The sequence below is a fragment of the Amblyomma mixtum genome, chromosome 3 (assembly GCF_055824585.1).
Source record: "Amblyomma mixtum isolate Tamu chromosome 3, ASM5582458v1, whole genome shotgun sequence".
NCBI classification, from domain to species: domain Eukaryota; kingdom Metazoa; phylum Arthropoda; class Arachnida; order Ixodida; family Ixodidae; genus Amblyomma; species Amblyomma mixtum.
The window spans coordinates 32,571,158-32,594,376 of NC_143014.1; the positions used below are offsets into that span (position 1 = coordinate 32,571,158).

The following is a 23,219-nucleotide window of genomic DNA, read 5'->3' on the forward strand; positions in this document are numbered from 1 at the left end:
GCACTACCGCCGTTTTTGGTAATATAAAAATCCGAATCCATATATACCCTGATACTTGTTACAAAAAGCGTAAATAAATTTTTTTACTAAATGGTAAAACTTTATACGCTTTTTTAGATAGGACTAGTGTGAAATAAACATAGCGATGTGTAGCCGTGCGGTGCGAAAGGTGCGGAACCACGGTGTTCTACACTGTGGGTAGGACGTTTGAGAGAAGCCGCCTGCAGTATCTGTTGTGGCCGCGAACGTCTGTGATAGATTATGGAAACGTATGACGTGATAGTTAATCAGCCTGTAGTTATAGACAACGTAAGTAAGCGTTCTTTAAGTCTGCGCAGGATATAAATTCTCGCACCCAACCTTTTCATTCAGTTTTCATGTAAACCGTCCGCCATGTTCTTATTGAATGAGTCACACGCAGTGAAAAATAGTTTAACTGGATGAAGCAGCTGACAAGCTTGCAGAAATTACATGAATTCAATAAATTACACCTGTGAACTTATATAAGCTGAAATGTATCTTTCTGTATGTGCCGTTTTGATGACAAAGTCGTCGCTGACAGATGGGCTGGGCGGAACACGTCCTGATGGCCGGCGTTGCCGTTGGTTTCTCTGTGCACATTTTGCGTTACTTTTGCTAGCCGCACTACCATTGCGTATTCAGACTTTGATCCGCGGCATCTGTCACTGCAAAAAGCGCCACGTCCATGTGTCCTGGGAACTTCTTGGACTGTATGTAGTCTAATAGATTCCCGTACGAGAATGGTTGGTACGTGGGCGTTTGTGATGATTTGCTTTCGTTCTCATCAGATAAACTAACGTAGGGACTGTCAGTGCCGATGGTTGTTGTAATCGCATCCTGTGATCTGTGTGTGTGATTGTATCTTGCCCCTTGCAAGCACGTCGCGCTGCGCCAACTTTGCCCGGCTGATTGTCTTGCGGCGCCAGTGACACATGTTTCGCTTGCTTTGCTGTGTCCGCAAAGATAAAACCGAAGTTTGGCTTTCGTGCCCTCTATTCCGGGGTCACTTTTCTGCTGCAGGGTTCTGGCGTCATAAAGGCAGGTTTTGCCGGAGACCAGGTCCCGAAATGTCACTTTCCGAATTTGTAAGTAGACGCGCCACCTATGTTTGCTCACAGTTCCTTGCAACACTTTCTCATCATTTATGCAAGCGAGAATGTTTAATTGCGTTTTGCAGCATCGGACGGCCAAAGCACAAGAGGGTCATGGCAGGTGCCTTGGAGGGAGACATTTTTGTAGGGCCAAAAGCAGAGGTATGTGTTTGAGCTTTGTTCCCTTCTGTCACATGGTACACCGTTGTCGAACTTATGATGCATCCTACCTGCAGTGTTTGTACATAACTGTGCAACACTGTCATGCCATGACCTGTGGTGCTTGCTTCCATGCATGGGCACCATTTCGCTTTGTGCATTTTGTGTTTGTGTGGGATTTATTACTTTTCTAAAATAGTGCTTGCGAAGGTTCCTTGGAAAAGCTAGCCTTTGGAAAGGCTACAAGCAGTGCGACTGTCCCATTCCACTCGCAGAGGCCCCAAGAGGTTTCCCTAATGAGCAAAATAGCATCAGTACTTGCATGCTTAGATCGCTCTAACCGAATTCTTGCATTTGTTATGAGCGTCACAGCCACTACTGCAGCACACAGCAAGTCTTGAAAATCATGTCTCTTAGGTTCTTGCAAGCCATGGTGGAAAGACCTTTGCTTGCAAATGAAGCTTGGCTGAGTGTGTCAACTGCTGGTGTTGTGGCCCTGTTAGTGCTCTGTAGATTACACGGGAGAGTAGTATGTTGGAAAATTTCACAAGGCCTGAGGTGGATGTGACAGAAAATTTACTCAAGCCATACTGAAAGGTTGAAGTACTTTTATTTTCAGTAATTAAACTCTTTTTTCAACTTAAAACAATGCGCAGGGACAGGACACAGTTGAGAAACACACAGACACAGCAGTGCTGTGTCTGTGTGTTTCTCGACTGTGTCCTTTCCCTGCGCACTGTTTTAAGTTGAAAAATGAACCAACTGGCCCCGCTACTTCCCATGATGCAATTAAACTCTACTGGAATTTTTAAAAAGGTTGCTTTTTTGTGTGTTATTCCACGCCAACATTGGAAAAAATATTACTGTTTGACTGGCATTAGTATCTTTTGTCATTTAGCCGCCGCGGTGGCTCAGTGGCTATGGTGCTCGGCTGCTGACCCGAAAGACGTGGATTCGATCCCGGCCGCGGCGGCTTCAATTTCTTTGGAGGAGAAATTCTAGAGGCCCGTGTACTGTGCGATGTCAGTGCACGTTAAAGAACCCCAGGTGGTCGAAATTTCCGGAGCCCTTCACTACGGCGTCTCTCATAGCCTTAGTCGCTTTGGGACGTTAAACCCCACAAAACCAAACCAAATCTTTTGTCATTTAGTGCTACATGGGATTGCTTAATTTCACTAGGATTGACATAGTGATCAAACGAGTTTGGAGAGCTCATTCGCATTTTATTTCGAACTGAATGCTTACTCCACATCCCAGGTCAACAGTGAAAATAAAAGCTTCACAGTGATAACCTGCATGGCATCAAAGGAAAACCATTATTTCCTGTGTTTTATAACATATACATTAACCTTAGTGAAAAGTAATGGGTATTGCAGCTGTTGGACAGTGTTGTAACTCTCGATGTGATGGCCACTGCCGTGCGAGTTGCCCATATTTGATTCTCTTACATGAGCTGTTTGTATACAGTTGTCATGCTCACTTGATTTAAGCACATTCATGATAGCTTTGCCATTTAAGCAGAGGCCTTCACTTAACGGCTGTCAGTCTCAAACAAACCTCATGCTTTGACTTGTCTTGTCCCGACATAAAATTGATTGCTACTGCCAAAGTAGTGATAGAGAACCTTGTGTGAAAATGGCTTAATGCTTATAAATTAATACATAAACTGCCGTGCAGTTCAGGAGAGCAAGCTGCCGGGCTAGTTGGTGAAGCATGTTAAATTGAATTCAGCGCAAAAATACAGACAAGGGACAAAGAGAGACACACTGAGACGTTCACGAGCGCTATGCGCTCGTGAACGTCTCAGTGTGTCTCTCTTTGTCCCTTGTCTGTATTTTTGCGCTGAATTCAATTTAACATGCCGTGCAGTATTTAACATTACAATTCTGGGCACTTTGCACGTACACTTTTCACTCTACGTACCTATCGTATTCTTATCCTGCTATTTCCATTGTCATCATCTTTACATGCCATTATTTTTTAATATGTAGCCCCAAAAGAGAGACAGTGACAGTTCATGTACTGAATCTGTTCACAACTGTTCATCTTCTCACATTTCCGTAACATGGGGCGTACCCCAGGGATCGGTACTGGGACCTCTTCTCTTCCTTATCTTCATTAACGACCTGCCTAAGTGCATTTTTCGCAGATGACTGCCTCATTTATCGCAAAATAACTGACCACACTGATTCTATTAAGCTTTAAGAAGATCTTACAAGCATATCTAACTGGTGCTTAGTTTAGTTTAGTTTATGGGGTTTAACGTCCCAAAGCGACTCAGACTATGAGAGATGCCGTAGTGGAGGGCTCCGGAAATTTCGACCACCTGGGGTTCTTTAACGTGCACTGACATCGCACAGTACACGGGCCTCTAGAATTTCTTCTCCAAAGAAATTCAACCGCCGCGGCCGTGATCGAACCCGCGCCTTTCGGGTCAGGAGCCGAGCACCGTAACCACTGAGCCACCGCGGCGGCTAAACTAAACTAACTAACTAAACTAACTGGTGCGATAAATGGTTCATGCAACTAAATGCTAGCAAAACAATGCATTTATCACGTTGCACTAACATCGCTGACAACACGCGCACTTTCTTCGCGACACTTCTCTTGAATCCGTCAAGTCGTACAGATACCTAGGTGTTCATATTTCACGTAACCTATCATGGCATATGCGCGTCGAGCACGTCACTAATAATGCTAACCAGGTTCTTGGATACTTATGTCGAAATTTCTCTGCTGCGCCTCTGCCATTAAAACTAACACTCTGCAAAACATTAGTGCGGCCAAAGCTAGAATATGCTTGCGCAGTATGGGATCCCAGTCAAGTCACATTAATAAACACACTTGAACCCATTCAAAATCGCGCAGCACGTTTCATCTTATCTAACTATTCCTGTCACGCCAGCATTAATTCCATGAAAAACACCCTTACCCTGCCGGACCTTTCTTCACGCCGTAAATGTTTTCGACTCTGTCTTTTCCATAGAATGTATCATCACAACCCTGTATTAAAAGATCATCTTTTTGCTCGCCCATCACACAAATCGTCCCGTTCTGACCACATGTTTAAAGTTCCTGTTCCATTTTCCAGAACAAAAATGTGTCATAATTCATTTATTCCCAAAACCGGCGCAGACTGGAACGACCTTCCTCCCTCCATCGCTTCCATTTCTGACATCTACAAGACTATTGTATTTTCTGCCGTTTTGTAAAATAATATTGTATAACATGCACTGTTTATTTTATGTACCTTACCACTCCTTTCTGTAATGCCTTCGGGCCTGGAAAGTATCCGAAATAAATAAATAAATAAATCTTATTCACTTTGAATGACAGTAAAGCTTCCATTGTCCAGCTGTGGAGGTCAAATTTTGATGGAGGCGCAATTCTAGAGCCCCATGTTGTATGCGATGTCAGTGTACGTTAAGAACCCCAGGTGGTCGAAATTTCCGGAGCCCTCCACTACGGCGTCTCTCATAGCCTGAGTCGCTTTGGGACGTTAAACCCCATAAACCATAAACCAAACCTTAGGATCGTAACCATAAACCATAAATCTTCCATTGTGACGGGGATGTTGGCCTGTGTTGTGTTTTCTTTGGTTGGCTGGTGCCGAGACAAATCTGCAATAACCTTCTCTACGGTTGCGAGTAGTACAATGAAACCCTTTTATAACAATATGTGGTGGAGTGAACTATATCTTATGCAAAGCACCTGCAACAGCGTTGGAGCTGATGATGTGGAATACTTGACCTTTCTCGAATTGGATACTGGAAATATGACTTCTATATGATAACTTTTCTTTTCCTCACTCTGTTTAGCTGCTGACAATAAATCCTGTGCGAGTGGAGGTAGCTCTGATGCTGCCCACAACTGCTTGTACGAGGGTGAAACCCTTTTTGACCTTGATTGCGGCCTTAATCAGCATGTCACTGCTTTTAACAACATTTCATAGTGTGTTTGTTCGCAAACGTAGAAAGAAACGCTTTCACCAAATGACTGGCCTGAGCTGTGTGCTTAGCATGGAGTGGTGGGCTGTTTTAGTCTCTGGTTTCATTAGTCAAGTCTCTGATGTCACACGCTGCAGTTGGTCAAGTTGTTAATGTGCGGAGACTTGGCACATCAGTGCCGCTTAATCCCTGAAGGCCTTCCCTTCATTGCCAAGAAAAACTGTCGCCAAGTATGGCAACATTTCTTTTGTCTGAAACACATGCCAAAGTTGCATGTCTTTGAGCAGACTACAGGAGCTGCATGCCCACCTTTCTCCAAACCTTTTTCACGGTCACTTGCATGGTTGCAGTGTGTTTCCACCTGTATTTCAGTCACACATACATGACAATTAGTTCTCACGCATATTGTAAATGCTGGCTACATATATTATGCGATAACTCAAGCATTGTTGAAGGGCATTGGCCTGAAGCAGGGAGGTAGGTACCAAAGCACATCGCTGCATCAGTGATGATGAAAGGCTATGATGAATGCTTTTATCGTAACTTCAGGCTGTGATGGCCTGTGATGTGTAATTAGCCTGTGATGTGCATGCAAAAATAAATGGTCATTTGTTTTATAGGCTACTTATGTTCATGTGTTTTGCAAGTACTGTTTTGTAAGTAATGGTGACAATGATTTTGAAAATCCTCTGGCCAGTTGCCGCCTGATACTGATCAGATCTGGGAACAGAACTGGTCTTATGCTTGTCAAAATGCCAACAAGAGCGATACTCTTGCCATGGTCTTCTTGCATGTATTGTTGTTTGGCTGAGTGGTGGCCTTCTATTTAAAGAAAATGAGGAATTTTCAACATTAGCCTTAGTATGAGAAAATGTGTTTGTCATTGTTGCAGTTCTTCCAACAATAGCAAGCAGTGCAGGTTTTAGTGTCCCTGACTTGTCTTTTTAAATTCAGTACTATTTTTTTTAAGAGTGGGTAGCTATTGTCGTCCATGCGTCCAATAATTGGAATTTTACTGCAATGAACAGTACTATAGTAGGATACAACTTAAAAAAGCAGCAGTTGCTAACACTGGGCCGCGGTCCGGGGCGTCCTGTATTACTCCGCTGGCCAGTCGGAACAGTAAACGAAATCAGCTTTCTAATGTTTTACTATATCAAACAATGCATCTATCAAAATTCTAGAGCTTATAATTTTTTTTTGTGATGAGCTTTTCATTTAGGTAACAAGAAATGTTTCAGCAGCGGACTACTTTTTAGTCGTGGAGGAATTCTGTGCGCGAAGGCTGAATGTGGGCGGAGCTTCACTGCAGACTTAGGTTGTATCCGGTGCGGGCAGGGCACTTTTTTCTTATTTATTTTTAAGCCCACACTAATATCTGTAGTTGCAGCCAGTTCCCACACTTTCTTGCATTCTTGCAGTAGACCCTTATTAAACAAAACCCAATGGGTCAGAGTTATGATATGAAAAATGAAGCGGTTCTGCTGCAGCGAGGATTTGCCTTTACTTTTATAAAGCACATTTATTAACCCTGCAGTATTGGGTGGAGCTGTTGCCAGAAGGTACTTTAAATTATCGCTGAACATGATGGTGCTTTGAAAAAAATAAAATAAAAAATGCATGAATAATTCCATCTATGCACCAGAACTGATGTCCAGGCACAGTTCTGGTACAGGCTCTAGGGAGCATAACAAGTGGGCATTGTATGTAGCCATGGAAGCATTTGTAGGGAATTTACAGCGCTGCAGTATGTCCAGCTATCCTCCTGTCATAGCCCGTGCACAGCATGCATTTGTACAGGTAGACAGTATTGAAGGTCTTTAACATAATGCTGAGCAATTTTATCTGCTGTGGGTCTCATGCAGTGCTTATTTGTTTCTTTTAGGAGCACAGAGGTCTGCTGAGTATTCGCTATCCAATGGAACATGGGATTGTCACAGATTGGAATGACATGGAGAGGATATGGCAGTACATCTACTCAAAAGAGCAGCTACAGACATTCTCCGAAGAGGTACTTGGAGCGCAAAGTGGTTGCAGCTCCACATGCTTATCAATTCTGTGCTTTACTCCAGCATCCTGTCCTCCTCACCGAGGCTCCCATTAACCCACTGCGGAACCGGGAACGCTCAGCAGAGATATTTTTTGAGACCTTCAATGTTCCAGCACTGTTTGTTTCTATGCAAGCCGTCCTCAGCCTGTAAGTGTTTGCTGCAGTGCAGGGAGTTGCCAAGAATTGTGCTCAGTAGTTTGGCTGGTTTTCCACCAGGTATGCCACGGGTCGGACGACAGGCGTGGTGCTTGACTCGGGCGATGGGGTCACACATGCAGTGCCCATCTACGAGGGCTTTGCCATCCCCCACAGCATCCTGCGAGTGGACGTTGCAGGCAGGGATGTGACTGCCTATCTGCGTCATCTGCTGAGGAAGGAAGGTACCAACTTCCACACAACAGCAGAGTTTGAGATCGTCAAGACAGTGAAAGAGAAAGCTTGCTATTTGGCCAACAACCCCCAACGAGAAGAGACAATGGACACCGAGAAGGCTCACTACACACTTCCTGATGGAACCACCCTTGAAATTGGGCCTGCACGCTTTAGGGCACCCGAGGTGCTCTTCCGGCCAGACCTGATTGGCGAGGAGTTCGAGGGCTTGCACCAAGTTCTTGTCTTTGCAATTCACAAGTGTGACATGGATCTCCGTAGGGTTCTGTATCAAAATATTGTTCTTTCCGGAGGCTCCACACTTTTCAAAGGCAAGTGCAAGTGCTTTGTTATTTCGCAGGCACATTTGCCCAAGATATCGCTTTTTACACTGCTTTGTCTTGCTGCAGGCTTTGGAGATCGCCTACTTGGTGAGGTGAAGAAAATATCGCCTAAGGGAATCAAAATCAGGGTAAGGCCGTTTTGGGTGATTATTAGCATGCAAAGCACATGCCAGATTTCTTTACAGATATCGGCTCCACAAGAGCGGCTTTACTCCACCTGGATTGGTGGCTCCATCCTGGCTTCTCTGGACACATTCAAGCGCATGTGGGTCTCCAAGAGAGAGTACGAAGAGGAAGGCATGCGAGCCCTCCATCGCAAGACCTTCTGAACTGTGGCCAATGTTGTAATAAGAGACTTCTTGTGCCCTTCCATTCTTAAAGCCGGCTCTTCAGTTCCTTCTGGCCATAATTCTGGTTATTTATTACTTTCGGTATCCTGGGGGAGCACCACCTCACATTGAGGCCATGCATATTGTGGGTACAGATGACCCTGTGGAGTTGGCTTGCGTTGGCCTGAAAACAATACACCAGCACTGCTTTTGCATGCTGCTCTTGGTCATGCTGCAGTGTGCAAGAGCATAACAAGCTGCTGAAAGGTGAATCGTTTTTGCAAACCGATATGACAGGCATCACTAGGCACATTCCAAACAGTTGCCAGGCACACTTCCAGCATTGCCATGGAGCAAGTTTTGTAGTTTTTGTTAGTTTTGTTAGTCTGCATGAATCATCTCACGGCTTGCCTTAAGATACAGCTTTGCCTTAACTGGTGTGGCTCAACCGGATTAGTGCACATAAGCCCTTTTTGAAAGTGGGCATTCATCAACATGTATCATACACTGCATAAAATGGGTGCTGTGCACGTCCATGTGAAATAAACTTTTGTGCAGCTTTACAAATGCTCTTTATTGATGCTTTTGAACTGTAGAATTAAGTGCACCGAAGCTCTTATGTTTAGCGGTGTACATTTGTTTGATGCGTGTTTTGAAGTTTCTGCTCAGCCTGGCTATGTATTTTAAAACAACATGCTTGGCCTCTGTGTGGATACTGAAGTGATACGAACTGATTGCCTTATGGGAAGTAACTCAGCATGTAAAACCTGGCTGCTCATTGCCTGTCAGTTCATGATGCAGTCAAAGCTGAGAAAATTCTTCGGACATATTTTTAAAAGTGTTCTCTTGAAAAAAAAATGCATTTTAAAAGATACTGGTGTCAGGTTTCTTTTTTCACTGGTTTCTGTTTTTTCTATTGTGGATGCCTATTCTTGCTAGCCAGGCTACAGTAGAGCAACTGGTGCTTTATATAATTATAAAAAATATATCCGAGTTTCACTTGTGTCTGTATAGGACACACAGTCTGAGCTTTTAGCAGTGCTTTGGAGCTTTTGTTTCTTCACAATTTGCATAAATGAAAAGAAAAACTGATGACTTCATTGGCACTCATGCAACTCGCCTTCCGTGTCAGTTTGGGGTGTGGATACACTGGCTTTGACCAGTAGCCCAGACCAACATAATCCAGGTGAGCCAAGTAAGTGGCTTCTGTCACAGTGACTGTCAAGTGAAAAATGACCAGTAACACTGTGGCTGATCTGGAGAGTAGCACTGGAGTGTGCAAAATGCAAACGCCGTTATAAAAGACGGTCTTGTGAAAAGAATGCATCTGAACGTGCTTGAAAAATTGAGCATGGTATTTAGATTCGCTTCTGTTTTCTAGGACCCTTTCGAGAAAGGAGGAATCCTGCTGTGCATTTCTCCTTGTTTTATGAGCCAGAATAAATACGTTTTGTCACACGCTTTCCATAGCAACTAGATTTCTAGTGCACAAGATTTCTGCAGCTGTCTTGCATTCAGTTGGTGTTGACTGCAACTATTTAGACAGCTTCAAAAAATGGAAACTTTAAAAATATTGATGTTATTGTGCATCGGGCAATCCTGCAATGAATTCATGATTGTGCACGTAGCATTCTAAAACAAAAATTGACCTCAATTTTGTTGTGTACCTCTCTAGGCAAAAGCTGGCTCTAGCCAGCTAGCTCTAGCGAGCAGGCAAAAACAGGCTCTAGGCCAGTTGTGAGGATTAAAATAGGATAAGTAAATTTTTCCCGCTTATTTACGGCTGAACATTCAAACTGCCTACACCACCTCGTGGTTGCGAGCGCTACCAAGTACACACAGACCATGGCGGGCCATGCTCTGTAGAAACATGGGAACAACACTGGCTGACAGAAAATTGCATTTATTGCTGTAACAACAATATTACCGGCTAGTAACAAAATACGCTAAGAAGTCAAAGTCGTCCAACTCACCATCAGGGTTATAAGCGAGTGTTTGCCCGCACTGTGGCAGGCGAGAACCCCCTAGGCCAGTCAGGGCAAGCTCGCGAGAAACATTTCCCCAAGGCCTTGCCTCGCAGTGGAGAGCTGAGCATGACGCCGGAACATCCGCATGCAATGAGTTCCTGAGGCCGTAGAGGCAGTGCTGCCATATTTTTCAGTTCGCTTTTCTCCCTTCTGGACACAAAATTTCTCATTTTTTTCAACAAAAAATTTTTTATGCAAACAACTGTCATTACTGAAGCCAAAACTTCACCTTTAAGTTGTTAAAATGGTTTTCATTCAAGCTGACCCATACAAAATGTTGATGTAGACCTCGTTTTTATCGCAACTACAATAAGGAATTAAATTACTGCAAGGAGACTGCTTTTGGCAATTTCGTGCAATCCATCAGACCGTAAATGACAAAAACTAACAAAATGTTCAATGAAACTGTAGGATAGTAACGTGTCTCGCACACCTTTTATTCCAATACATGCTGCACCAATATAACTAGTTTTGGATCAGTTGTGGAGAACTGCATGTGCTTTCTTGTTACCTTGTACAAGTTAGCACAGCTCATGAGCTATGGTTCCTGGGTGACGTGCAGAACAACAACCGCAATAATGACATCTGTGCACGTCTGGTTTCTCGTCTTTCACATTGGTAATGGCAGCGAAATTTAGCTTAGGCTCAACATTTGAGTGTGGCTAGTTCAAAAGTACTTTTCCACCTTGGTTCGGTCAGGGAATGTCAGAATCTAAGTGCCTGATTTGTGAGGTCTGATACTATATCTCATCAAGGCACATGGAAATCAAGCACGAGCTCTCGGCTGACAAAAATACAGCGGCAAATATTTCTATTCCACAGCCAATGCTGTACTGGCTGCACCTCCTTGGAGGTCGTAGCTTATGCGGGCATGATCTGACTGAGAGCAGCACCCAAAACAAGTTTTACAGAGAACACAAATATTTGTAATGTTTTGAATGGAATAAAGTTTAATTTCCCTTTGAGCTCCAATTTGCCCACAACATGGTAAATTTCCCATGATTCGGCAGCACTCTGTAGAGGGAGAGAGCTGTCTCTCTTGTACCCACAACAATCAAGCCACTATGGCGCTAGTGTTGCTGCGACGCAGGTGCCCTCCCTTGTTGGCGAAGGCAACTAGAAAGGAGGGCACCGCGGAGAAACAAATCCAAAGGGACAGAGTGGGGCGAGTCCCCGCAGTAAAGTTGTGAAATGCACTATGTCAATTTTTATGTCTAGCTGCTGTGGTGAAATTTCCACACCAAGGTTTTGCCCGCGACTTTACTATAAGTCATTCCCACAAATTACTTTGACCCTTTTCTCTGTCTTGTTTCGCCCGTCAAAGACAGCCACAGACTTGGGCACCGAACTGAAACTTTTAATTTATTTCCTAATGTATGCTGAAAAACTTAACTAACCTATATGTGCAACTACAGACGTGTCTGATTGAATAGTAAAACCGTTACCTTATGTAATATGTTCAACCCCATTAACACCAAACTCCAGTTTGCTACACGTACTGAGCAGCTGGAGCCAGAGGAGTTATGCATAGCTGTGTAATTTCATTTGTTTTACTAGGTGCTAAATATTGTCTTTGAAGCTCCTCATACTAGTTCATTTGACAGGTGTAATTGAAGAAAAAAGCAGGGCATGTTTCAACTGCTTTTCTGAGTTGCGTCCTTGCGTGGGCAGAGAAGATGTGCTTGATTAAAACTCTATGCTTAAGGAAGTTTGCCATGCCTGTCCCATTATTGCAGAGCAGCCCAATGCTCGTATACATGTTGCTCATGTTACACAGGCCGCTTCTCTTTTTGCCATACTCTTGCAACTGTTTTCGTCGCTTGCCATTTGTGGCAGGGTTTGTTTGCTTTCCTCTGGTGGTTCATTTTTCCGCTCACATTATGTTTTCTCAACCCATGGCTGCCCTTAATGGATGATAGCTCTTTTCAGTTGTGCAGAGATTTGGCAGGTTCACGCATGACAAACGTATTTTGCAATATAAATTCCTGCGTCCATTTATTTCCACTCCTGTTATATTTCATACTTGAGGGGGGGGGTTCAGTTGCAAGGTTAGTGCATTCATGCATTCGCCACTAACCTTGAATTCACCTCTTAACTAAATTATTCATTCAAGTTCAGCCCTTTGTTCCCAATTTTTTTATATGCTTGGTTTCCAAAGAAACATTTCTTCACCGCTGTTTTCCTTTCCCCCGAAGGGCATTTCCTCAATAACTGCCTGGAAAGTGCCATCATGCAAGAAACTGAACAATAGACTAGTTAAGTACTCATTTGAACTCTGATACGTTAGCTAGAACTAAGATAATTTTCCTTAGCCAATTGTACTGAATTCAAAATATATGGAGTGTAGTGAGCATTAAGGTAAAGGTGTCGAGGTTCTCAGGAAAATGGCAAATTCGATACACAGTGAACAAAATAGTACATCACAATCACTCGAGAATGTGCATTATGACCAAGGTCCCTAACATTATGCGGAGGAAAATTTTGAATTCCATGAATTCAGAACAAAATTGCAGTACTCCGCGATAAGCCTCCACCATTGCTTGCCTTGCTGCTTTGTGTTGCACAGTTCTGTGCCCGTGCTTCTTATAATGCGAAAGCATTACTACGAAATTCCATCAGCAACAGTCATTGAGGCTGAGAGATGGTCCCAAAAAAATGACGTCATCACGCCATCTCCGAGCGAGGCGCATGCGTTGTGTCAAGGCCAAGCGCGCTACAGAAGGAGCAGATGGCGTAGCCTGAAGAGAGCCGCGGCAACTACCCTTGAAGGTCAAGCGCACTGCAGAGATGAGAGGCCGCAGCAAGATAGTGTCGCTGCCAAGGCAATGTGAAGCTCGAAGTTCTAAACATGTGCCAGTCTTAGTGCACAACAAACCATGCAGGTGAACCATCTTGCAGAAAGAGCTTTACTGAAAGAATGCCGCGCAAAAACTAATGTCTTCTAAAGTCGCCTTCTTCCCACGTTTGTCACTCTCTCCCGCCAGAGCATGCTGCACGCTTTGGCTCATCATAGTCCAAGTCGTCTAGAGGTTAGCTTTTTCTCATAACTCGCTAGTCGCGCGTTTCAGTTCGAAGTACCGAACGAATATCCGAAAATCACCGGTGTTTCTGCCCCCCAGAGCTAGCAGTCCAAAACTGCGGCATTACCTTAGCAGCGCTCGCATCTTGCATTTGTCCCATAAATCTGCACTTTCCTCATAATTCTTTGAGCGCCATTGCGAGAGCCACTGCAGCCAACGGTTGGCCATGGTTGGCCGTGAATGCGTCAACGAAGAATATGAACAGGCACCAGTGCTCCTGTCCTTTTCGGTCCCCACGATGCGTGGCACGCATGGAAACGGCTTGTAGCTGAGCGGGTGTAGCTGCAGCACGCCAGCACTCCAGCGGTGTATTCGCGGCGACCACTTCTACCCTGCATAGTTTCCGTCTATTATAATGGTTCTTTAGGTCATACAAGAAAAGGCGAAAGTCCTTTACTTAATCTGTGGGTTTTTCAATAAAGTATCAGTAGCAAATGCAGCGCTCGTCCTGTCATGCTTGTTCACTACCGTAATCCCAGTCTTGTTCATGCTAAATTCTTCTATTACGACTGAAACAAAATCCGAGCTAGACCGCTCCGAGCTAGACCATAGAGCGCAGTCCGCGCTCTCACGCAGTACCGTTTTGAGCACATTGGGTTGTGTCTGCTCACGTCACTGCATCAGCCCTAGCAATAAAATTCATGCGGAGCGTCATTTGAGAAATTTCACAACGTTTCTGAAACTGAAGCTGCCCGACGTTCTTGTGAAAGTACGCTTCGAACACCTTTGGATATGACCTCCACTCCTGCGAACGAATTAAACCACCATGAAAATAACCATGCAGTTTAACTGCCAAAGCTATATGGTTCATATCAGTCAACCGTTGTTGATGACCCGAGAAGAAAGCATTGCTGCCAAAATCACTCCATACGCTATTCATAGTTCAAATGCAGCAGCATTTACAAGTCATCGCGGGGCTGAGTACGACAGAACCAATACGCTACGTCTCTTCCAAAAAGAGGCATTTCCAGGCGTTTTAAGAGAATGTGCAAGGGACAGTGCCGCTCAACCGAGCTGCCGTTTCTCGTTCGTTTCGTGAGCTGTCTCATTGCGTTTCACCAACAATAAACACTTTGTGCCCCTTCAGAATCATTAAAGGAAGGAATACTACCTAGGAGGTGCAGTTTCAAGAATGTGACTCTTGCAGTTTTTGTCATATATCGTTATTTTTCACCCTGAATAAAAATTACAGTCTTCAGCAAATCTGTTCTTCGATTTGCTCATTACAGGCTTTCTTTAAAAGGGCTTTAATGACAAAATTTCGATGCAGGTTTGTGATTTCATGCTCGGTCTGAACTTGCTGGCTGTAAAATGCGAAATTCTGCTTCGAAATGCTATTTTTTTCTCCTACAAAACCTAGAACATCTGCTACAATTAAAACACCATTTTTCCTGCAACAAAAGGTACAAGAAGCCTGTTGTCAGTTCCGTCACTGTATATACGAGCTCAGTTTAAAATATAATTGTGCATTTTGAAGCACGATTCAACAAAAAAATCTCTGGTTCATGCAAATACGGTAATACTTCTTTTGACAGACACCAGATTCGAGACTCTCTCCATACGATCGTGCAAGCGCATTGCTGGCATAGCCACAATACTTTACGTGCTAGCTATTTCTGGAGGAGCAACCATGTCACGGCATCAGCAGAACTTCATTTGTTCCCAGATTCTATCATTCCTATCATTCCTACAGATGTCCACAAATATTAAAAAAATGTGGCTGCTAACTCACAATTTTGCAAAAAATTAAATCTGTGTAATTATGCCGTGCCCAAACAGTTATAAGCAACACAAGTTTTCACGCTACATCACGAGACTAGCGAGTGAAATGTGTAGATAGTTTCTTACGAATCAACTGCCCAAGCTTTCAAAATTTTGAAGTTGCACGAATGCGACAAATTAAGTTTCTATGCTTATTAAAATTTGCCTGCCAACAAAAACTACCAACAATTTCTGAAGTTCAATATCAGTGCATAGGTGGCATTGATCTAGGTGCATCTTCATTGATTTTAGTAGAACTCAGCAACATCACTGTCCTTGCATAATGTAAGAAAGCAAGCCTTTTAAATGCTGTCTCGAGACATTCTAGACTACCCAGCATTACTTATAGGGCCCTATCTTTTGTCGCCTGCACAGATCAGCTCAGGTTTCGGAATAAATTTCTATAGCTTGGTTATTGACAAGCCTTGCAATCTCAAAATGCAAAGCCCGTTTCTACAAAGTACCTTCGCTACCTTAATTCAGTGTCTGAAGGCATTTATGTCAGTTGGTGCACGGATGGCATTTGAACCATCTTCAAATGGAGGTCAGCTACATTTCATTTGTTTTTTTCTTTTGTCTCTCATACCTCGTACGTCTTGTCTGGGGAAAGCAGGACATTGCTGTGCTTTATTCGAAGGTGATCGAGGCAATGCAAATGCGGCTTGGTGCCTGCAAAGAAACTAGGCAACTGTTTTCTTCTCAAGCAAAATGTGTACCGCTTTCCTAGCACAATGTGCTGCAAGGCTCGTTAATACCAAAAGAATAGGCAGTTAATGAACGTGAATGTATACATATGTGCCAGCACACCTGGCAGCAATTGCCCTGAAGCATACCCGTTTGGGGAAATTCTGAATGCATCTTGTCAAAAGCAGCAAGCTGCATTGCAGCTTGTATGACACAAAAGAACACACTGCATAAGTGTTAGCGCATCTGTTCATGTACCTGAATTGGTTTTTAATCGCTTGCATGAAATTAACCACAAAATGAGTCTTTGGCAGCTTTGTTTGCAGCAATTATGAACATAGAAAAGGCTTGCAAGTTTTAATTGAAAAAGGTAAAATGACTTGGTCTCATAACAAGTGCACAATTTAGAAATGCAGAGAACTAATAGACTTCTCCCATTATCAGGACCAGGAGAGCTGACCAGCCTGTGAATGGGTGTGACCCATGGCCCTCGCCTGTGCGGTCGTCATAGTTCTCCCATATGTACTTTGTGCGACGGTACTCTCTTAGCATATTGCTGATGATGTTGCTTCTGAGCTCCTTATACAGTTGAAAGGCTTTCTCCTGATACGGCCCAGGCAGGTCACTGTAGTGATGCAGGGCTTTCACTGCTAAGTAGTTGATATTAATCCAAATTGCACCCCTCCAATAAGGTGGGTCTGTCTCTGTGTTGTACATCTTATACATTGGCGAGTTTTTGGAGAGAGACCTCAGGCCATAATCTGTCCACAGTAGAGCAGGATCATGGAGATCTGTCAGTAGTTTTCCTAGAACAGGGTTGTCAGGTGTGAGCAGTCGCAGCAGAAATGGAAACAGGCTCACATAACCAAAGTGCTCCACATACTGCAGCCGAGGGGTCTCCATGGCCAGTCGGACTTTAGGCAGTGGTGGTGCTCCCGGTGCCTGGCCTGGCGGTGGTTTCTGCTCCACAAGGCGCACCTTGTCAGTGTGCAGACCATAGTCACAGTAATGCTGCGTGCGTGGTGACAAATGCATTTTATCCAGTACTGCACTGTTACTCAGCAGCTGGTGCGTGGCTGTCAGACTGTGGCTACTGGGGTCATTCAGCAGATGTGCTGCCCGAGCCAGCACACCAGATGAGAAAGCTAGCCAGCAGTGAAGGTCTACATGGCGCTCGACTTCGGATGGGTGTGACGCTCGTGGGTAATCATCCAGTCCAGATGTCAGCGTCTTTGGATTCAATTCTGTGCGGCTGCTTGCATCCCTGCCTCTCCATCGGTAGGAGCCCGGCACTTTACCCACCTGTGTGGTGTTGAGCCAGTTGAAAAGCTTGAGGAAACGCGGAAAGGCTCGCCGAAGGAACTCTCCGTGTGCTGCCAGAACGTCGGGCTGATTCAAAAGGGCTTCAAGTGTAAGTAGCAAGGCTGGTGGATTGGCATTCGTGTCCCTCTGCACAACAAATTCAGATGGTACCTGCGAGCGTGCTTCAGTACCCAGGATTTGCTCACGTGGTATCCATCCATCAACGTTCATCAAGTCAAGCCAGTGTGCAAGTATGTCTTTAGAAATTTCTGTGTCCCAACGCATCAGCAAAAGATTGTGGAATCCTTCATCCCATAGGAAGCCTCTGGGAAAGAAGGATCTTGATGGCACTGCTGTGTAGAGAGGTGCTTTCCAGTATTCCACAGGTTCCTTGTTGTGAGATGACTGCACTAGGGAAGAGCCATAGAAATAGCCAACACCTCCCACCATATTGCTCAAGACTTCTTTTGCTGCCTCATTGTCTTGCTCACTAAAGCCTTTGCTGCGTAGGTTGAACAATTTATCAAACCGTTCATCAAACTTTGAAATGTGTTCCGAGAGAGCCTGGTCAAAATTCTCTCCTGCAAGTGTGTTTGGCCGATTCTCAAAACTTCCAGATTCAAAGATTACTTCTAGTTCATACGGGGGCATTACTGTCACTTGGGTGAGAACAAAGTTCGGAGATCTTTTACGCTCCCTATCCTCTGCCGAGAGAACAGTACCACGTGTAACATAAAGATCTCTCGAACCTTTTTTTCGTCGGAAAGTCATCAAATTGTGCAGCACAGTTTCTTTTAAGTTTTCAAGCCCAGGTGCAACTGTGCTCAGGTAGCTATAATGTATTACATTTTCTGGGTTCTTGTCCTTAAATGTAGCTGTAAACTGCCCCAAATCCTGAGCTTCTCCAGAAATGTATTCAAGGTGAGACTTGGCATCAACATTGGGCCAGAGGCGACCGTGGCCATCAGTAGCAAAATAGAAGAGCAGAGACATTGGAGCTGTAGGAACTGCACCTGGTGCCTGGAAAAAAAAAAAGCATGTTCCATGTCAGCAACCGCTTACTAAAAAGCTCTGTTCATGTGCCTCACCTTGGGCTTCACAGCAATTCGTGCTGTCCAGTCTCCACCATTCAGACCACCTGCTCTCTTCACAAAAGAAGTCTCAATCACATATTCCTCATCAACAATGCGCTGTGTCCCAAAGTTGACACCATCATGTCGTAACCATCCATACTGCTGCAGTCTGTCCCATTGATTGCACCAATGCCTAATTGGCAAATTCTGGTTCTTAATCTTGTGGGTGAACCACATCAATCCAGCCATCAGCGGCTGAGCGCTGCGAGTCTTCAAGCCAAAGTATGACGAACTCCTGTAACTTCCCCAAAACCGTTCTGGTATGTCGAGTCCAGACTTGGTAACTACTTTTGGTAGGTCCACTGGTCGAATGACCCACGATTCCAAGTAGTGAAGGAAGTACACATAGAAGATAACACAGATGATGAGACAGCCGTTGAACACTACAAATATGGTGAACTTGGAGTCGAACTTCGGTTCCGGGCTGGCCTTCCGTACTCGGGCAACCGCTGGCTTGGACGCGGGACGTCCAGGCGCAGGCCGCGCAGCTTCTACCTTTCTTTGGCGGGCCATCACTGATGCTGCAAAGAAGAAAAATTTTCAGCACATCCTCTACATAAATCCTTGTCGCTTTACACTAAGCCGGTACGAAACAACATTGAAGAGCCGGCGTGGCGAACCTGGGTGAAATTAACGCGTGCAGTACGAAGAGCTGTTCACGAATACAGCGCAGCAATTCACCGAATTTATGTTATTCAGTCATGTAGTACACCTCTACGTTTCAGTCATTTACTAGCTCAAACTCGCAGCGAGTATAACTGCATATTATTGCTGCCTCGTTTCAAAACTAGCATGGCACGAGCCATTCGCGCGCCATCGTCTGCACTTACATTCTTACGACTATTGCACGCGGAAACTTACGTTGTTAGATCCTAGTGTGGAGTTGAGTGCTTTATGCCAACGCAGCTTGCTCATCAAAGAAATCTACAAAATAAAGCGCCAGCAGCATACCACCGATCACTTATACCACGTCTTAAAAGTTAGAGACCTACTACAGTCCATAGACCTACGAATGCCACGACCAGCCACGACTACGAATTTTAGTGGTTTTAGTCGAGAGCTAGAGATATTTCACCACTGACGTCACTACCTTCATAACTTAAGCTTCTTTTTTTTTTCCTTTCTTTTTAATATCTCCAGCGCCTTTGGTGCGATTAGCGATTTCCGCTTCTGGTTGCCGGTCAGCCGCCGACTGAGCCAGACTGAGCTAAGCCGGCTGAGCCACAGAGCCGAGGCCGAGGCGAAAGCAAATTTGTCTCTGCGAACGCTAGTTCCATTGAAACTCGCTGCTTTATGATTGCGAAAGTAAGAGAAGTTTGGTTGTGGCGGAGAGTCAGTGCGACTCAAGTGCGACGATTTATCTAGTGGCACAGGAAAACTGCAGCCTGGCATGTTTTCGACGCTTTCTTCGTGTCGCAGTGACTCATGAACGTCCTGGGGTGCGTTTTACCCTTACGAAAGTACCAAGCCTTTCTGTCTTTTTTTAAATACTTCCTAACAACAATAGCCGTGTCATGTTGTCGTTTATCAATTGCTCCGAGGAACGCGACCGTTTCCAAGTGGTGCCGATACCCGTGCCTATTGAAAACTTTGAAGCAGCCGGCGTGGTGAAGTTGTGGTGCGTTCGTGTAAACCATTTGTTTTACGTCTTAAAAGGTGACGAAAACTTGTACACGTGCTGCGTGAACACGTCACCGTCCGTTCCATTTAAGTCAATCAAGATAGTATTAGCTTCGTCCTTGAGAACTCTCTTGAGTGTGAGAAGCAACCACGTAGTCCTCATTTTCGATGACGGCAGCATACGCACTTTGCACTTTGTGCCTGAAGATGGCTGGGTTGAAGACGTGACCTTTAAGCTGCCTGTGGACGCGACATGCACTGTTGAATACGCAAGTTCCAGCACTAGTAGCAGTCTGTATTGGATTCAGCGGTCAACACAGTTTCCTGACGAGGTGGGATACTCGTTATGGAAATGCTCTTTTTCATCAGACAGAGATGAGCTTCCAAGCACTCAGTGTTTGGCCCATAGGCTACCAGCTTTTCAACTGTATGTTTTGCGACATACTGTCATAATAATCCCAAGCCTGCCAGATCCGTCAAACGTTTATCTTGTGTTTGGCAGTGCTCATGATCTCAAGATGGGTTCATTGGCTAAACAGGCAGTGCTGTTGACTACAACACTGTCATCACCTTTGGACGTGGCCACTTTCTACAAGAGGCACATTCGGTTCTGGCAGATGCAAACGCATGCAACACTTGTTCTCCATGGTTGTGTGTCACCATTGGCCAGCTGCCTGTATCTGCTCCTCAAGGACAGCACTGTTGTGATGCTGAGCTCTTCTGGAGAAGTTTTGTGGCGTGTAGCCTTGCAAGAAGTGCCTCCTCACATAGTGGGGTGCGGTGTAATGGCATCTACTCTGTGTCTGTTTGAAGACTCTGGTGTGCAGCTATATGATCTAACTGAGGGCACACTGCTAGAAGAATTAACCTTGCAAGGAAATTTCTGTGGTGTACTGCCAAGTCTTTGGGCATTTTGGACCACCAACGGTGTATACCGATTAAGTGTATCTGGAAACACATGGTACCGCAACAGCCCTGGCCAGTTGCAAAGTGAGGCACTTGTGTATGCTGCTTGGCATGCTGGAGCTGAAACTGTCCCTCGCTTCCCAACAGATGCCCAGGTCAGGACCAAACTGAACCGAATTCTGCACCCACTTGTTGAGTGCTATTGCAAGCTGCAGCAAACAAAGGTAGCCCTCACTTCCTGACCTTGCATACTGGTGTAGAAGTGGCTGCAGTGTAGTAGCAAGCGAATGCAATGAACGATTCCAACTTGGTACTAGTTGTTTACACTTAATATGCTTGCATTTTACTTGCATTCCATCAAAGCACCCTAAATTTGCAATCCCAGAAGACAAGTGTTCAAGCAGACATGTTTGTTTTTTCAACAGTTAGCTTGCCTAACAAAAGAAGAAATGTCCACATCCATGATATTTTCAAATGCTGAAGGGTGCTTTATGTGCCTATGCTGTTGCACTAAAGAATCTAGAATACCAAAGCAAAATACCTTATTCCTTTCCTTTGTGTGCATTGCCAGTATGTTGTCTTCTTAACTGTTACATTGCGGCTTGAATTAAACTATATGCAGCTATGAGCAAATTTAGCTGTGGGTGCACACTACGGTTATGTAGACAAATATGCATGCATACTTGACTGAGAAGCTCTAGTCATTTTATATGTTAAGCCTCGTTGCAAGTTATTGCCCACATTCCTCGTTTCCTTTCATAGAAGTTGCATAGTTTGACCAAATGTTTCCGGAAGAAAATGAAAGCATTCTTGAAAGGCATGTGGGCTAAAAGCTAATTTAACAGCTTGTTTAGGCCTATGAGAGTCACCCATAAGAATATGGGGGATGCTCATGCAGACTAGGATCAATAAGTGTAGCTTAGTAATGCTGGAATGGGTCCCTGAGAAGTCCCAGAAGCAGTGTGAGCTTTGGCAGTAAAATATTGTCTGCCTGGAGCGAAGCTTCGGAGCTCAGCTCTCGTGTAGAAGTGGTAGAGTTTTTTCTACAAGAGTTAGGGGAATTTATGCAAGCTTTTGCATTATCACAATCATTGTTACTTGGTTGTTACTTGATTTTCAATTTGTGTGGTTGCTTGTTTCTTGTAAGCAGTTCTGGTGATTTGGAGCTCCTTGTGTACCTTGAAGCCATGTATTTAATTTTGTTACTTTGGTTACTGGTGCTGCAACTAAACTGCACATCTGCGCTCCACCCAGTTTTTGATTCCTGGCCAGCAGGGACAAATATTGATAAGAGCTCTCAGTGAGCAGGAATGAAATGCTGTGCTGTCATAAAAGTGTCAGTGCAGTGTTGTGTAAGGTTTTCATTAAACACTTTTAGCTGCATTAAGCTTAGCAGTGATGGCGCCAATGGAAAGCGAGGGGTGTTAGGAATGACAAGAGATAGGGCGAAGCTCCCGAGGCATTGGAGTGAATGCTTATGGCTGCACTGATATAACTGCCTTTGAAGAATGTTAGCATTCGAAAATGCCACAAGTATTGATTGGGTGCTTGAATGAAAAGTGCTCTGGACCTCTTTGAGAATGAATGTTCTTTTCCCTCTCCCCTGCTTCAGGACCTGCAACAAAATTTTGTCCACTGCAGCTATACATCATATTGATGCATGTTTGCTTATCGCTGTTTCCACGCCAACCACACTCTTCTTGTTCCCTTCACCTGCAGCGTTCACTTGGGATTTCACTGCTTTCTGCCCATCTCGTCAGTTTGTGGTGAATGCCCTATTATTTAATTTATTAGTGGGCGCAAGCTGCTTGTTATGCACTTTTTGTTATTAAAGCTGAGATTGTCTGTCTGCTGTTGTTCCATACTTTTTATTGGGTTGCTAGTTAAACTGCACTGATCGATATTTTTAGAGCAACAACTGCATCAACTAGGTTTTCTAGAGCTTACAGCTGTAATGTTGTCCCTTGCCAATTGCAGTTGGTAAAACTCAGTGGCAGCACTCCTGGCCAGTGAATGTGATTGAGGTCTCTGCATGAATGTGCCAGATTGTGCAATTTGTGGGCAGGTGCTGTGCAGAGTTAACACTGTCACTTCGTTGTCCTGGCAGAGGGCAGATACTTGGAGCCTTTTTCTTCAAATCTGTATGTAAACAAATTATGTGAGGAATTACACTGCGAGATCTGTAGCATAATTATACTAAATAGCTCCTTCTGGGTAGCAAAAAATTGCACTTCCATATTAATTACAAGTATGAAATGCAAAGCTCTTATTGCCCTTTGAGACTATGTAAAATACTGTGCATGTGACACTTTACCAGTCTGATCAGAATAATCAACTCGTGCCATGTTTGGGTAAAGGTAGCAAAGGTGAAATGTAAGCAGATTCCACGTGTGCAT

At 44.4% G+C, this 23,219-nt stretch overlaps 3 protein-coding genes across 3 annotated transcripts; 2 read left to right on the plus strand and 1 right to left on the minus strand.

The window, feature by feature from the left end:
• Nucleotides 1-151: 151 nt before the first annotated feature.
• Arp1 (Actin-related protein 1) lies at nucleotides 152-9,771 on the plus strand. The gene is made up of 8 exons (XM_089578610.1): nucleotides 152-309; nucleotides 1,042-1,106; nucleotides 1,199-1,274; nucleotides 7,104-7,229; nucleotides 7,291-7,415; nucleotides 7,485-7,969; nucleotides 8,048-8,109; nucleotides 8,167-9,771. Exons 1-8 carry the CDS (start codon nucleotides 262-264, stop codon nucleotides 8,308-8,310), a joined length of 1,131 nt encoding a protein of 376 aa, XP_089434736.1. The 5' UTR covers nucleotides 152-261; the 3' UTR covers nucleotides 8,311-9,771.
• A 6,322-nt stretch (nucleotides 9,772-16,093) lies between these two features.
• GCS1 (mannosyl-oligosaccharide glucosidase) lies at nucleotides 16,094-19,377 on the minus strand. The gene is made up of 3 exons (XM_089578605.1): nucleotides 19,159-19,377; nucleotides 18,253-18,818; nucleotides 16,094-18,184 (listed from the first exon to the last, which is right to left on the minus strand). The coding sequence occupies exons 2-3, from the start codon at nucleotides 18,808-18,810 to the stop codon at nucleotides 16,283-16,285; spliced, it is 2,460 nt and encodes an 819-aa protein (XP_089434731.1). The 5' UTR covers nucleotides 18,811-18,818; nucleotides 19,159-19,377; the 3' UTR covers nucleotides 16,094-16,282.
• LOC149349592 (uncharacterized) lies at nucleotides 19,284-22,672 on the plus strand. Its single transcript, XM_089578609.1, has 2 exons — nucleotides 19,284-20,907; nucleotides 20,971-22,672. Exons 1-2 carry the CDS (start codon nucleotides 19,812-19,814, stop codon nucleotides 21,063-21,065), a joined length of 1,191 nt encoding a protein of 396 aa, XP_089434735.1. The 5' UTR covers nucleotides 19,284-19,811; the 3' UTR covers nucleotides 21,066-22,672.
• The last annotated feature ends 547 nt before the right edge of the window (nucleotides 22,673-23,219 follow it).

Coding starts and splice junctions, on each gene's coding strand:
- Arp1 (XM_089578610.1), top strand. CDS start 262: ATGGAAACGTATGACGTGATAGTTAATCAGCCTGTAGTTATAGACAAC. Junction 7,230..7,290: donor TACAGACATTCTCCGAAGAG/GTACTTGGAGCG, acceptor GCTTTACTCCAG/CATCCTGTCCTCCTCACCGA. Junction 8,110..8,166: donor CTAAGGGAATCAAAATCAGG/GTAAGGCCGTTT, acceptor ATTTCTTTACAG/ATATCGGCTCCACAAGAGCG.
- GCS1 (XM_089578605.1), bottom strand. CDS start 18,810: ATGGCCCGCCAAAGAAAGGTAGAAGCTGCGCGGCCTGCGCCTGGACGT. Junction 18,185..18,252: donor GAATTGCTGTGAAGCCCAAG/GTGAGGCACATG, acceptor TTTTTTTTCCAG/GCACCAGGTGCAGTTCCTAC.
- LOC149349592 (XM_089578609.1), top strand. CDS start 19,812: ATGTTGTCGTTTATCAATTGCTCCGAGGAACGCGACCGTTTCCAAGTG. Junction 20,908..20,970: donor CAGCCCTGGCCAGTTGCAAA/GTGAGGCACTTG, acceptor GCTTCCCAACAG/ATGCCCAGGTCAGGACCAAA.